General features: G+C 45.2%; 1 protein-coding gene across 6 annotated transcripts in view; it reads right to left on the bottom strand.

The window, feature by feature from the left end:
- LOC108885784 (signal-induced proliferation-associated 1-like protein 2) overlaps window positions 1-16,188 on the bottom strand; it is a 77,059-nt gene that overhangs the window by 3,558 nt on the left and 57,313 nt on the right. For 2 of the 6 annotated variants that reach the window (XM_051076493.1, XM_018680246.2), the window contains exons 11-18: window positions 15,699-15,845; window positions 14,097-14,200; window positions 13,848-13,936; window positions 12,217-12,590; window positions 10,136-10,417; window positions 6,920-7,058; window positions 3,455-3,674; window positions 1,907-2,038 (exon numbers count right to left, since the gene is read on the bottom strand). In XM_051076493.1, the coding sequence (XP_050932450.1) occupies window positions 1,907-2,038; window positions 3,455-3,674; window positions 6,920-7,058; window positions 10,136-10,417; window positions 12,217-12,590; window positions 13,848-13,936; window positions 14,097-14,200; window positions 15,699-15,845 (1,487 nt within the window). Of the gene's footprint in view, window positions 1-1,906; window positions 2,039-3,454; window positions 3,675-6,919; window positions 7,059-10,135; window positions 10,418-12,216; window positions 12,591-13,847; window positions 13,937-14,096; window positions 14,201-15,698; window positions 15,846-16,188 lie in introns of those variants that run through there. The other 4 variants (XM_051076495.1, XM_051076494.1, XM_018680248.2 and 1 more) reach the window with 3 other exon arrangements.

Here is a 16,188-nt window from a genome sequence, read left to right as displayed (position 1 = left end):
ACTGCTCAGTTTTTAGGCATAATACTCTTTTCTTTAGAAACCACTCTCTCTCTCAAGCCCTTGGTCTGAGACTAAAGATAGGAGGATCTACATATTCATAGAAAAGATTAAGGAAACCCTTCCATTAATTTAGCCCCCAAATGAAAGCTAATCCACTCCAAGACAAAAGCTGATGGAGCCCAGAGTTGGTTGCTCAGACGAGGCAGGAAAGGGAGACCAAGCTTTCATTTACATATGAATGAACATTTTCCTCATGTTCGATGGCTGCATCAGAAAGATTAAAGACTTCGAGGGAAGCAGCGACGGGCGCAGGAGAGCAGCTTGTCATTTTTTGCGTGACCTGGTGTGTCCACAGATTTAGTGGACAAACGGCGAGAAATCAAACAAAAACAGATTACACTGAAGAGAAAACACGACAATCTATGTGAGCGAGCGTACTGTGCTGTATTTATTCATGAGGGGATATTAAAACATATCCGATTGTTGACAGCGGGAGTTTTCAGTTATTGCACCAAAAGCCTTTTGTTGCTGAAATTTACCAAAGCCCATTTTTAATTCCATCTGCTTCTACTTTCAAACATGATGAGAGCATAATGTTTTTTGTGGATCCTGCGAGCCAATCCAAACGGCCTCCCTGCATCATGAATGCGAGCGGTCTCTCAGGATTCACATGACCAAGGTTATGAATGCTATAAATGCTTTACATCTGTGCCAACCCCTTTCCCCTCCTGGCTCTAAACAGAGCTGGTTAAACATACATGGCACAATGGCAGCCTGGAGCCACTTTCTGCTCAGCAACAAGCCTCCAGTTTACACAGCGCTTTTCTGGGCCAGCTAGGCTGCCGTGACAACTGCCTTCTTGCTGCCAGTCAGACTCTGCATCATCTCCACTGACTCCACTCTTGTTAAATGATATGCTGCGGGCTATGCAGCAGGAAATGTAGCTATCAAAGAAGAAACTCTACAGAGGATTCATTAATTATGACAAATGAGTGGTCACATGCTACGTTGCCTGCTCACTGGTCTCGGGGTCAGGCTGAGTTCAAGTGGAAAGGAACTCATGGCTTGTTAAGAGTTTCCGTGATAGATGGGGAATACACTGGCATGGGAGTGGTCAAAAAAGTACTGAAACTAGGAAAAAAACAAAAGTGATGATGCTGACCATGAAGTGGAGAGATGTATCAAAGCTAAATAACTGAACCTGGAGTGAGACTGAGTGAAAAAACAGCTTTCAGTACTCAATTCCTGAATCACTTGCACCAGAGTCAGGTGCTGCTACAAACCACAAATACTCTAAAAAAAGCCATTCAGGTAGTTTATAAGGAACACGAGTCAATCTTAAAAATAAAGATTTCTACTTCTAAGGAGAGAATCTGCCGCTGTGGGCCAGATGAAACGTCTGTCTTCATTTTGCAGAGGGAAAGAAATCTCACATCTTCCAGTGGACCGCTCAGATTTAACGGACAAAAGGCCAAGAGAGGGAGGCTCTGAAATTACCCCAAACTATCAACCCAAGAGCTTAATAGTAAAAGGCATCGCTGTAAGAGCTCTCCCTGAGTGGTGACTTGCTGGCTTTATGGTGTGAAAATTGGCTCCATGTCTGTGCTGAGAAATGATGGCTCATTTTTCCCAAGTTGCAGTGCTTGACGTGAATCACAATGGGGCTCAGAACAGAGGCGCAAAAAGCAGAGGGATTCCCAAAAGTCACCTCCTACAGCACTTCGGAGACACTAGAAGAAACGCAGACACACAGCGCACACAATCCTACACATGCAAGCCAGCGAACACTTGCAGATTTCAGACACACACACGCACACACACATGTGCTAAGCAGCCAGGACGGTTAGAGGGGGAGGAAGGAGGGGGGGTTACACTAGGTGCCAGCAGCTTCAGCCAGGCTGGTTACCTTCAAAGGCTCGTGCTGCATCAACCAGGTGAGACCAGTCCAGGCCTGAGGCAGTGTCTGGGAGGGGCATGAGGCCCGGGTCGCTGAACTTGGACCTGTCCGCCAAGGAGCCGTCAGAGAACCAAAACTCATCTGCAGAGACAGGCAGGCACTCCGATCAGTGTCTGGGCCTGGCCTGACTTTAGGACTGAACTGAGTCGCCCCATCAGTTTGCATCAGACAAAAGGGGGTTGGGAGGATGGAGGGGCTTAGAAGGGGGTGGGGGGCAGGGGTTTTATTTTAACTATCATCGCTGCTAAAAGAGATATTTACCTGACTCAGGCTCTGCACATCAAAAACACCTGGCTTGTCTATTCACACTCCTGTCCAATCATACCTTCAGCTAATTCCAACTCTAATCTGGATGCACCTAAATAAGAAATCCTCCTGAAGGTTGTAAACAATTTAACTTTGAAAAGAATAGTTTTGTATCACTGTGACAGCATGATAGGCTAGCATCACATTAAACCGCCTTCTCTGCATAGCACTTGCAAGGCGCTGTCTGAGGGGCGATAAATGACTTGTCTAAGTGAATGTCTTCATGTTTCAATCAATATCTCCTTTCCCTCCCCTCTGTCTCTCCTGCCCTCCCTCCCTCTTGTCCCTGAAAGACAGGGAATGCAATAAACAAGCTCCCATTCTGCAGAGGGGCGTTTAGAAAAACATGAGTGGAGAAGCAGAGAAGAGACAGAGAGAGCTTGAGGTGATGCTGACACTCTTCTTTCAATTTATCCAGCGTCTTGGAGCTTGAGTGATTCACTGTTTACCAAATTGGGCTGTTTCAGTAAGCCTGTGTGCTCAACTACCCTTCAAAACAATCAGGAATCCATCAGGTTGACAGCCAGAAGAGGCTAAAGAGAGAAGCATCTTTCCAAAAGCCATTTTCTAACGACGGTAGCTGGAGAGACGGGTGAGGAACAGTATGGAAATGAGACGGGGGGACAGAGAGGGGAGGCAGGCTGGGACTGATGAGTGAATGAAACATTATGTATGACAGACACTGTGACACTCCTGATGGAAAAATAGGCATGTTCATGTCAGAGATCTTAAAGACCTGCAGCGGCGCAGGCAGGACACATCATACCTCTCATTGCTAATACATATTCATTGGATGCTGGGAGAACAGGGGAATACTGGCCAGCAGTGACAGGTGTCTGCTTAATGCAGATGGAGCAGTAGGCCCCTTACAAGTTGCACACTACTTCACCCAGTTCGAATTAATTGGCTATATTGAGGAGTGTTGCTGGAGTGTGTACCAGTTGTGCTAATGATATCTGTAGAATACAAGTGGCTCTTCAAACAAGTATCTGTATTCTGGCTCTTGTCTGGTGCCAGAAAAGGATGATAATCCAAGAGCAACATGCAGAGAAAGTCTACATCAGTCTTCGTGTCTCTAAGACTGTTTCTCTGCTTTAAAGCAGCTTCTCTGCAGTATCCTGTATTAGATACATTTTTAGATGTTTCTCTCGCACCAGCTAGCCTAGTGAGAGTTTCATTTTCTGTACTTACTTCTTAGGTTGGATGCTCCCTGGTTGTGGATCATGCGGGGAGGCAATGTGCTGTGGTAAGGTGGGGTGGTGCTGAATAGGATGTCATTAGGCATGGCTTGGTCCAGCATTGAGCTGTGCGAGCTGGCGTAGGACGAACCCTTACGGTTACTACACACACTTTCGTCCGACAGTGTCCGGTACAGGGAGCGTCTCGGTGACAAACTGCCGACCGCCGACACCTGAGAGAAGGAAGAGGTGAACAATTCGTCAAGAGACAGTCACAACAGTGCAAAGGATGGAGGGATCTACATCCAGATCAACTTGCCAGCTGACCTAAAAAATCCTGCCATACTGTATTCATCCACACACATTTGTCTGCAAGTTTGACTTTCACTGCAGTTAAACTGTTTTCTGAGGAAAATAACAGGGTAGAAAAGGATGTAATATCTTGTCAACTCTATCAAAATACACCTCTCTCTTTGCAAATCATATGGTTATAAAATTAAAATAACAAACAACAAAGAAACTTCTACTTTCTGTGTTTGCTTTCAAACAAAAGATATTTGAAATGATTCATGTGTCATGAGTCATGTTGCTCAGAAATACATTGTTTTGCTCGAGTCCTTCTCCCCCAAAAAATGAGTTGGTAATTAGCAGGACCCACTGAGTCATAGTGGCCACATTTATGGGAAATATGCTGGGTAGAAAAATACTGGAAGGCTCCTTTAACTTAATTCTAGCACGAGCTGCCATCCAGGGATTGTCAGTAAAATAAGTGGAGCACAGTGTTACTATATGCTGATTTAATGCAGGGCTCGTCATATTTGTGAATAAACCCAGTGCACATTTGCTTGTTTACAAGCCAGACAAAGACCAATAAACACAGTTTAGTGAAGCTGCAGGTATAAAGGACTTATATAAATTGTGTTTGAAGCTTTGTGTGTATTCTCTAGAGTCAGAGGGAAGTCATCTAAAGACTTACAGAGGCCAATGCAGGGGTAAAAGGGAGCTACAAGGTTATGATGAACAATCACAAAAGCTGTGAGGGTTTGAAAAGCGACATCGTCCTGAGGGGATGTCCCCTGTGCACAGAGAATTACTCAGGATACCACTGCAGAGATACTAGAGTTTCACAACCGTGGCCAGAATTTTGACAGATGATCCCCTGTTTAAACACACAAAACCACAAACACCAATCCCATCCATCACTGTCCCGTTTAGCTTACATAAATATTGCAGGAGTGACATCAAAAGTAGCCACAAATGATATGCGGGGCAGTTGGCCAGATGGGTAAATTTCTGCCCTTGGCTTCCCAGCTGTAACCAACTCTAGACTGGTATCCCCCACAAGCCAACACCCAGCCATCTCCATTTCAAAGACAGATCCCCCACAAATCCCACGGTGAGAATTTAACAAACATCTAGTACGTCTTTAAAGTGGAGATATGTGATGGAATTCAAAGCTGCATACATACACAGCCTCCAAAGAACATCTCCGAGGCTTAAACTTAACAAGGTTGTCTCTTATTGCAAGTTTTCCCACCCAACTTTACAAGATTAGACCCCATAAGGTTCTCGCTCATCAAAACAACTTTAAACAGGATTTGCTGCTCTCTTATATAAAGCAAAAATAGCACAGATTTAGAGCTCCAGTAAATGGAGTCACGGTAAATGAAACCATTTGCAATAGGGCTTAATGTTTTTTCAGAAGCAGTCTATTTATTACATCTACAGCTTGAAATCAGGCTCCCTGAACACATCTTGGCACTGGTTAACTGAACCTGCTGTGCACATTAAACACAAAATATTTTATTAATCAAACAGGCACAATTATTGAATATATCAGTGTGTCTAAATGCACCTCAGCTGGCAACAGTCTGAGCCTGATTTGGGCTGCAATGTGTTCGAATTCTTTTCAAAGCAAAGCTCTTATCAGTCGAAGCAACAGTGACACATCCACCTATATTTTTCCTTATTTCCCTGACTTTTTTCCTCCCTGCCCACATCGAACAAAGACAAAAACCAGCTTTGGAGCCCTTTGACGTGCCACTTGGGAGGATGTGTTGGACAACCACCTATTCAAACGCTTTTTTCTTTCCCACAGGAGGTTCAAAAGAGGAACGCTGTGGGAGAATAAGCTGTGAACGCGCCTTTCCTTTACGTCAGCCACACAATAGTCTGCCTGTCTGTGGAAGGGCGCCCCAGCGGACACCGCGGCTGGCAAGGAAAATCTCTCTGCACCTGCTCACCCACACAAAGAATGGCATCGGGTGACTACCGGAAGTGACACACACATTAACCTTTACCGTACACTCTGTTTAATTACTTAGGAGATTAAGCAAGTCAGGTTATATTAAACCAGGAATAAATCAATGATGTTCCCAACACTGTCATTACTGTAATTTGATTCCTTTACGTGCCAGCTGATGATTGAAAACATGCAGTCCCAGCGAAGCAGCTCCCAGAAAAGAACAGAATGTGATCATTGGGATCAGATGTGTATATGGTTGGAGTGTCTGGCTTTGTGCCCTCCCTCTTGCATTGCTCTCCCAGATTGCTTTTCTACACACTGTATCATTGCACTCAATCAGACTGGAGAGTGAGATTACAACAAAGACTACGCTACTCTTTGAATCCAACAGGCAGCACCGTGCACCTTTGTACTGGCTACTGCGCCTTCCTTCTCTGCGGGAAACGAAATAGAACCAAATGAAGGAAAATCACAGCGCCGGCCTGATACACCTGCTTTCATTTTAGAAAGGCACTGACGCTCCCTGTTCTCTTGCAAGCACCATATTTTATATTCTGTAAGCCCAGTGGACAACAGTAAGACAAACTAATCAGCGCACTGCTGCTTCTTGTGACAGACAGGGCCTGCCTGTGCCAGAGGACATGCTTGTCTTCTCAAGGGATGAAGTGCATTTGTATTAGAATTGAGCAGCGTCCAAAAATAACCCATTTGTGTGTCTCTAGGGTCCCTTCCTGGTAGATAATGGATGGGGGATGGGGGAATAGTGCAGGGAACTCAAGATGCAATTAATAGAGTCTGCAGGACCCAAGAACATCAAACATCAATGCACTCTCTGCAACTTCCTGCCTTTAATCCATGACATCCCGACTGAGCAAACTCAGCCCCTGTTATAAATTAAATTAACCAAACACTCTGTGCCAGTCAGTGGGGACTGAAAGAGGCTTGTGTCTGGAGAGACAAGAACTATCAGCTGTGGTGCTCAGCAGCAGGGCCAGCTGATAGGCAGCAGATGTTTGTCCTGCTTGTACTTGCTTCCCAGCAAGAGGTTATCTGCTCTGGTTCTGGCCTTGTATGTAGGACTGCTGTTAGTCAGCATGAGAAAATAGCCTTAGGGGTTTCAGTAGATCCTCACAATGTCATGTAATCATGCTATCAATCATTATGTCACAGTTTCAACAGGTTTTATTTGAGTTAAACAGAAGTTAGCTAGTCAGTCAGTCAAAATGACCTCACCTTCCGACTCCTGTCTTCTCCTGGAGGGCTGTCGGGCAGCATCATTTTAAGGTACTCTTCTTTTGAAAGTCTCTGCAGTGATTTTCCATCTCGCTCAGCAGCCTGGAGCCGGCAGGCAGTCTCCTGTGCATACAGCTGCCTGTGGACAATACAGAGGGCAAAGAAGAGCAGAGCTCATCAGAAGGGTTGAACGAGCCACATCCTGCAAGGGAGGCCTTGAGCCATCAGAGCTTGGGTTGAGAGGTGGCCCCGGCTATTTAGAAAATAATGTCAGTATCACACAAATGGTTCAGGAGGATCCGTCTTAGCATGCCAAAATCAGGATGACTCCCTGCTCCATGCTAGTCAGGTGAACGAAGGGTAACAGGGTTGGAGAGGGAGCTAGGGAAGAAAACTTATTTCCAATCCCACCCAGTCCCATCTCACTCTGCCAAACTCATGATTAAAGAGACTGTGAAGAAGGCAGCCAAGCACTGTGAGAGGTAGAAAGGAAGGAAAAAAGAGGGTTTTGGACAGAAAATACATCCAGAGACAAGTGCAAGTGCAAACAATGAACTCTACAGTGTTCAGACAACAACAGAAGAAGACATGAGAGCTGTTAGACAGGGCTGGAGAAGGACCCACAAGAGGTAACATGTTTTGTTTTGGAGGTGGTGGTGATCGGGGGGGGGGGGGTGATTCTTTGGGAAGGCGGTGGTGCTGGTTGGGAAAGGATGTGACTGACCTGGCTGGTAAAGTCGTGTGGTTGTGAGACCTCTGCTTTAAAAGAGCAGCCTGTGAGCATGACACACTGAGTGCTGTTGGCAGGGTGCTAGATGGCCACAGGGGATACAGTAGACGGCGAGACGATGGGACCGCTTGGCTGAGATGGTTACCTAGAGACACTACTGCTGAGAGTTGCCCTGTTTTAAGCTTTTGGCACCATGGCAACCAAGCCTTAAATACATAGACGGGCACTGCAAATGTCCATGTGTGACTGCCAGATGCATTTTGACTTATCCATGAGATCTCCGGTTCAAAAACAATTACCCTAGTCTGGAGGCTGCATCGAAGGCAAAGAAGTGAAGGGAAAAACCCCTTCTTTTCCCACTGGATCTCGACTTAGCTCTTGTCCAATTTGTTCTTACATGATCGATCCGTGATTACGGGAAGGTTGGAACAACGCTAAGTCCCTGACCTTTGCAATTAAAGGTTATTCTTTTCTATTGCCTACACAATGTGTACTAGGTGTTTTAGCACAGCAGGTCTTGAGTATGGGTGTGAAAGAAAGGTGGTATGTTTTTATCCGCCAGTTTTTAACACACGTTTTGATGCCTGAAACTCAAAAAAAGACCAAAAACTATTTTTAGGCTTGGCTGAGGCAGAAAGCGTTGGCTTATCAAAAAGAGAAAATACAATAAAGGCTGACGGGTAGAGATTTTTTTGATGCAACTTGACATTGCTGCCTGTTCTACTGTATACACATTTTAATGTCATCCTGCCAATTACTGTTACTGGCCTCCACTTCACTGGAAAGATAAAAAACAAAGAAGCAGCAGGAGGGTCAGGTTGCACATGACTGCTACACGCCTGATTTGGGAACATGTTGTTCAGAAGAGATTGATTTTAGGAGGGAAGCAGCATGAAATGCCATGATGGATCTGTGCATGATTAATTATCTGACCTTCTAACATCCTCTTGACTTTACTGGTATAAAAATAGTTGATGTAAACACACACTAATGCTCACACTTGCTTATATCCTGAAGAGCATTTTAACAGAAATGTTCAGAGAGCATGTTGGATCAGGGTCTGAGAGGAAGAAGTGTTGGTGGACAGTACACAGCAGTAGTTTCTGTAGGAGATACAGCAGAAATGTCACAGCCACTGGTGCACAGCTGGTTGCCCTCCAGGACCAGCACATGAGAGAGGGGTGGGGATGTGGTCCAGGTACAAGAGAAACATGGGGTGTGGGGTGTGTGGGGCAGGCTGGGCTGGGTCAGATCGGGGCCACGGGGGTTTGTCTGTGTACCTTGAACGCTCAGACAGCATTTTGAGAAGGAAGGCTAACAAGCTCTCCGCTCCTCTGAAACAAGAAGCAGAAGCAAGAGAGAAACAGCCCGAGGTTAGGAGCATTTTTACACATCCTGCATTACACACAGTGTTAGAGCAAATGAGAAAACTTTTTAGAAAGGGGGAAGAGAAACTTCATTATGTTAGAACAATATCTGTGAGTAATATTAGGCCATTTATCATGAGGCACTGTTATGTAAGATGAAATAAAACTGTAGGAATATATAAACAAACAATGGGGAGGATAACTGAATTACAGAGCTTTTTCATAAGTTGGCAGAAGATGACTTCAGTGCATGCAATCAATCACACAGCGCTTAAGTGGCAAATTTCACAGCCTAAATGAAATTACTTGGGAGCTAGAGCAGGGGGTTTCTTCCAGGGCAAATCTCACATCGTCTCCTCCAAAATATGCCCCGAGCCCACACGCAAACACCACCGAACAAGCACACACACACACATCTATGCTCACACCATCAAAGCTGTGTTTCAATGGCTCTCTGCTTTCTACAGCAGACCATTTAATCATCTGACAGATACAGTCTATATAGTCTGAGGAGAGTGTACAGTCTGAACCTGGCTGAGCATGCATCCCCTCCTCCTTTGCAATATTTCTACAGGCCTATTCTGCGGCTGGTGTCTTTGGGCTGCATGTGTGACAGCAGTGTGTTGTTGTCTGCGGATCGTTGCTCGGCTCCCAGCAGAGATGCTGATCTGGTAGTGGCTCGGCCTGGCAGGGTCCACGGGGACCCTGCTTCACGGGAACGATCAATAACCACAAGTGACATGTGCCAAGTGTATTATGTCCGCGGCTTCATTGAGCTTATTTATTTTGTGGCTGTCGGCTTCAATCAAGGCCAGTTTATGCACGCTGGGTGGGCTGGTGGAGGAGGGGGGGGACTTGTATTGGAATGGGTCTGGCACAAGTGTAATAGTCTGAGAGGAAACGGTTCTACAGTGTGAGAAACCGTACCGATGAGGCCAGTTAGCGTGCTTCAGAATTGTGTCATCTAAGCGTTGCATGATAGCGAGCATTGAACTTAATGTGAACCATGTGAACTGAAACCAAACTGTACCAACTCTTTAATGTGTGCCTACTATAAATGCATATTTAGTGATGTTCTCATACATGCTCTCTCTTGCTGTCTTTCTCACACACACTCACCCACACTCTGAAATGCTGGGAGGTCCCTCAGCGCTGTGGGCTTCATCATCATCATCATCATCATCATCATCAGTCGTCTTCATGCTCACTGGGAGTTTGCAACCAGACTCTGGCCGTGTCTGTCCACAGGCCTCTGAGCTGGGCCCCGGATCTGGCCCTGGCTCTGGCTCTGGGCCTGGCCCTGAACTGCTGGTCTGGGGGATGGTGTACACCTTGGAGGAGTCAGCGGACATACAGTATCTGGCCCCACGGGCCAGGGGACTGCCAGAGTGGTGTGAGCCACTGATCAGACAGCAAAAAGATGAAGCATAATGTAACTCAAAAGAGACCACAAAATGAATGAATATAAAAGCAGAGGGAAAAAAACATAACAAAAGCATTAACAATGAAAAAAATGAGAAAAGCAGTAGAGCTCGGTCAGATGTTGAGAAATGATAATGATTGTTGGCTTGGACAGGATGAGCTTATTTCCTCCACATTCAGCATCTAGTTCACCTCTAGCCTACATCGAACGATGACTCACTTCCAGTCTATCACGTGACCAATTCCTGCTGAACTTTGTCCTTTCACTGTTCAGTTAAATATCAACTGACAAATGTGATTAAAGGGTCAGTGCATTCAAATCACATAGACACATTTTTTCCTAACCCACTCTTGGTGGTATCCAGCCATGCAGACTGTTTCATTTCTGTTTGAGATGTCAGCAGCTGAAACTTGCAGCTGGTTTTTGAAGCTCAAAATGTTGAAAAGTGACATTTAACTAAACTAAGTGCAAGTGCTAAATACAACTATGGGAAAATGGGAAAATGTTTTTTGTGATCCTAAAAGAAAAAAGTCTAAATAGTGTAAGGAAAAGGCTGCACAGTTCTTAACATTTCAGTCTGTCTCTGCTCTTGTTTACTCACACTCACTTCCTTTTTGGTCCTAGCATCGTGCTATTTGCTGGAAAACTTTCAGCAAACACAAAACATTCTCCTAAAATACCCTGAGACATCAGAGTTGGCTTTAGCTGGAGGCTCTCCATACTCTGTTTCCATATTCATGACCATCTGGGCCACACCCTGCAAAATGTGCGCCTGCTGCTTCACTGTTTGTTCAGATGACACTCTGGTGTCAAAGACCATTACATAAAAGGTGGGAACCATCAGAGTGGTCAAGGTGATGGCATGGGTTCCTTCCTCATTTCTGAATGATATCCTGCAGTGGACAGTTCTGACACCTCCCAAGCAGGTCAATGATCTGAACAGATTGTGGTAACATAATCCTGTGTGGCATAAACAAATAGATACCCATTCTATTTCATGGAGACAGACTGTGAGTGGCTTCAGGGCCAACCCTCTCTGACACCCCTCCTCTTTCCCAGATGGGCCCCGGTCTGGTGAGGAGGACTTGGACGGTGGTGTGATGAAACCCCCCATGTTGCTCCAGCCTGACAGCAGCCCCACCCACCAGCTTCAGCACAGCTGGATGAGTCAGGCTGTGGGTCAGGAATGAGGGGGGCATGGCAGGGTGAAAAGGTCAGCTGACAGCCAGCAACCATCCCTTTTGTCTATGTGTTTGTCTCTGTGTTTAACAGAACAGATAATCGACTGAATAGGGTGGCAGCGGCGGTGTATGTGTGAATGTACATTCACATGTTTGTGGATTGTGCTCCGAGCCATATACCACGACAAGAGTCTGACTTTTACTCAGTGGGCAAATCAATTACCCAACACGCTTGAATTAAACGACGACAGAAAGTACTTGCCCATAGAGAAGAAAACACATCACAGAGTCACCACTGACATTAGTCACAGTGTACAGATGGGTGAAAATTAAAGGAACAACCACAGTAAGTCTCCACAGCCTCGATGCTTCGGGGCATAGAACCCCTTATTACAAAGGCCGTAGCATATGATTTTATCCCCTGTTGGCTGTGAACATCTCCACTTATTCATTCGAGGTTTTCCTTTAGTTTGATCCAAACACTGAGTGCTCCTAAACAGCAGTTTTTGATGCTAAAACAACTGGAAATCACACATTTAACCGTCCATTTAGAAGGAAAAAATCAATAAAATACACCAGTTGTCTGTGCACTGTACCTTGAATGGGATGAGATCTCGCTCAAGTCTCCAATGCTGCCCTCCGTCACATGACTAGACATAATGGCAGAGGCGTAGCCCTGTGGTAAATACAACTTCCCGTGATCCTCTTCTGACGCCCCGTCCTCATGGTGCTCCGACACCCAGGGGTGCCCCTGCTCCCCCATTCTGCCCTGCAGCAGCACCCGGGCCCCGGGGGCCACGCAGGGATTAGTGTCGATGCCGCTGTCTGTTGACGCCCCTTTGATGTAAGTGAGGCCCAGAATCTCCGGGTCCATCAAGTCTCCAGAGCCAAAGTGCTTATCGTCGCTGTTGCTGGAGGCGTTGCTTGAGAGGGTGTTGCTACTTGAGTGGCTTGAGTTTTTATCACCCGCCTGGTACAGAGACAGAGACAGAGAGAGAGAGGGAGAGGGAGAGAGAGAGAGGGGTGAAGGAGACAGAAGTACAGTAAATCAGACGAGGCCAAACAGCAGCTGCAAATAATTCTTACGGTTGTTTTAAACTTGCTTGGCACACCAGACGGGAGGGGTTCACCCATCAGGCTACATCACATGTTCATGTGCCCCTGACTGAGGCGACAGCTAGTTTTCTTGAGGCCTACAATAATGTCAGGCCAGTTGACAGTAACAGGAAGAAATATAAATAGAGTATGCTGAATGTCACACACTTTGTTCGTGACCTCTGAAGTTCTGGTACTCGTATGATAAATCCACATGATCTGGGCCATCATCAAGCTAAGTCAGGCCAACTTAGCTTCAGTGTAGATCAGCAGCCTTAAAAATCAATTTGTTGACCCAAAAACCAGCCTCTAGCGAACAGGGTTAACAGCAATGCTTAATTAGAGGATATAAACTCTGACCTCAGGATTGTGATCCTGCGGTCTTCATTATGCTATGCTAAACATTGCTAAATCATGGAAGCAACATAAATCACATCACATCAAAAAGAGTGACTCTGATATGAAAAAAAACAAGCTCTGTGCATTAGGGACATACAGTGCCAAGAGAATGGTTTGAATTTTCATCCAGTGGCCCGGGTTAATGTAACACGGGCTGAAAGAACTGAAAGAAGATGTTAGCTGTACGTGCCAGCCTCCAGCATCAAAGGAGAAAGGAAAGAGAGATGGTGTATGGGCCAAAAAAAAAGATAAATGAGATGATGGGGGATATAGAGAAAGGGGAAAATGAGAAGCTGAAACACTTAATATATTCAACCTTCTAGGAAAATGTGTCCTAGAAAAGTGTGAGACAACCACAAATGGTGATGAGATGAGACGCCCGTTAGCAAGCTGATGAAGAGAAAGTGATACTTGCGAAGAGTGGCTAGAGGGGACGACATGAGGTTGAACACCCCGATTGAGCTGCTGATTGCTGCAAAGCCCACAAACAAGGGCAATCTGACCTCACCCCGATTCGAGTAACGACGTGGGGTAAACCAGGTCTGACAGTGCAGAGTTAAGCAGAGCAAAACACTCTACTCCAAACACAGAACACATACCGCAGAGGCTGCATTAAACTTTCAAACATCGTGGACCTCAAAGCAAGTCGACAAAGAATTTTTCAAAACACTTCCATTAAATGTTACTTGGGCAGCTTGTGTCAAACTGAAAGGAAAGTAGGTCAGAGATTTACCCTGGACAGCTTGTTGGGCGAGTCTTTTCCTCCTTCTCTTTGCTTCAGAGGGTTCAGGATCTTGGTGGAGGGGATGTGCCACTTGGCCTCTGTGCACCAAGAAGAATAGGGTGAGTGTAGAGAAGTAGCAGGTATGAACAGACAGCATAAATCACAATGAGTGCATGTGATGAAAGCCCTGGGTCAAATGCATTTAAAAAATATATTTCCAAACATTCTTTGTACCTAAATGAAAGAAAACAGACTCACCTGCAGATCTGGTCCTCTCAAGAGTGGGCTCTCTCTCCCTGTGGATCTCCCCATCTCCCCCCTGGATGTCCCCCGCACGCTCATGGAGGATAGGGGAGGGACATCTGCAGAAAGAAAAGAGGAGGAAAAATGGGCTGTAAATTATTTTCTGTCTACAGACTGAGCTCTGTATTCTAGTCAGAGAAAGGTTTCAACAGATTCGCGTACAGCAATTAGCTCAAGATCATTTAAGGTCGAATCACTTGAGCTTATAATAGAATAAAGAAGCTGCCAGACAACGCTGACAAGAGACCTCCTTTCATTCGCCTTGGCATGCCAGGCGCTCTCTCGCTCTTGACAAAAGGGAAAGAGCAGCAAATTTTTCAATGCGGGTCTTAATTAAACCTTAAAGAGCTAATAAAGGTTACAGCACATGAACAGAGGCCGCGGTGTCTCATGATCTTCAACAAAGACTCTGGACTAACTGGAGATCAGTGGGCTAGTCAACATGTGTGTTGTTCCGCATCGTGGCAGCTCTGACAGGTCACGGTGATCCCTCAGAGTTCAGTGCACTTTTGAGGCCTCTGACAGAAAGGCAGCAGTGAGGAGCTAAGCCGCTTGTCATGGTCTGTAACCACTTACAGGCAGACAATGGTCTCTGATGGATTCTGCTCATGTACAAGACTCAGTCTGACAGATGTTACGCCCGTGCAGACTGAAGCCTGTGCAGCCCTGCAAAGTATTTTATGATTGAAAGTAGGAAAAAGAGCAGAATATTGCAGAGAGATCTGGATTGATAAGGGCTGCAGAAGGGGAGAAAACACATTGACTGGAAAATTTTGAAGACAAAAAGAAAATGTGGTGGCTGCAGTCAGGTTGGCTGAAGCTACAAGGCCTCCATCTGCTCAAATGGCTGTCTTATGCTCTCTGCAGAACTTCATTTTTTCTGGTTATATTTAACAAAAAGAATCTTTTCAGTGGCTTCCTCCAAAATTGCACCATAGTTTGCTTAAGTGGCACTTGAGTCGCAGTAAGAAATACTGATGGACAAGAAAGAATTCTTTATAATCACTTCCTATTATACTTAAGTGCTCGTCCTTTTTGAATCTCCTGAACACAGGAAGGAAGATGTGCTCAAAGTTATAACAATGAAAAAATACTGCACTTGGCTTGGATCTTTAATGGCTATAAAAGTGTATGGTTTAATTTACAAAGTGCCCATTTATGTCTGAGCTGACCTTCATGTTCTTCTGAATGAAATCATGAAACCAAGGCTTTGGGATGATTGAATGGAAACTATAATAATCTCATACATGAAACTCATCACCCTCCATCATCTTCTCTCTTTTAAGGTCTGGATGTGGTATTAGGCCATGGCAGGCATAATTTTATTGTTTCGTTGGCTCAATCCCTGCAAAATAGTGTAACAACGGGCCAAAAGTGCGTTGATGATTTGGTCATTTCATGTGGAAAAATTGCTGTCATTTTGCAAAATTGCAAGTTCTCAGAAATAGTGCTGGGACTGATTGTAGCTGCATTCATTACTGCAAAACCACATAATCCTGGAGGGACTACTTAGAGGCTTTTTCAAGGGAAAAAAGTAACACTGCTGTGGCCTCGTACCCATCGTATCCAGGCTGCTGGGACCAGGTGCTGCTGCCACACGGTCCTGGATCACTGGAGGAGGACTGGTTGCTGGGGGAGCTGCGGTAGTGCTGGTCTCCTTTGTTACATGAGGTGACCTGGGGGTTCTCCATATCCTGCATTGTCCTGCAGAAACAGAGGAGTAGAAGATATACAAGCATTAAACACACTGAGGAGATGGTCAAATATATTAAATAATAAAATATTTTGGGCTGCATCTAATTGCTTGATTGTCTACAAAATGTCAGAAAGCAGTGAAAAATGGCCACCACACTTAATAAATGAGTTAAAAGATTAGTTGTAGTAATTGATACTATAATAATTCAGCACTATTTTATCTGTACAGACTCTCTAGAAGCTGAAACTTCTCAACGAACATTCCCTCCGTCTTTGTCCAGTGTTAATAACTATATTATAGGGTGTCACTCCAGAGAATAGTCCCGTGCATGTGAGCACCGTGGAAAATCTC

The sequence above is a fragment of the Lates calcarifer genome, linkage group LG16_LG22 (genome assembly GCF_001640805.2).
Source record: "Lates calcarifer isolate ASB-BC8 linkage group LG16_LG22, TLL_Latcal_v3, whole genome shotgun sequence".
NCBI classification, from domain to species: domain Eukaryota; kingdom Metazoa; phylum Chordata; class Actinopteri; family Centropomidae; genus Lates; species Lates calcarifer.
The sequence above is the reverse complement of the archived record's forward strand: the minus strand, read 5'-3'. Positions and strand labels throughout refer to the sequence as shown.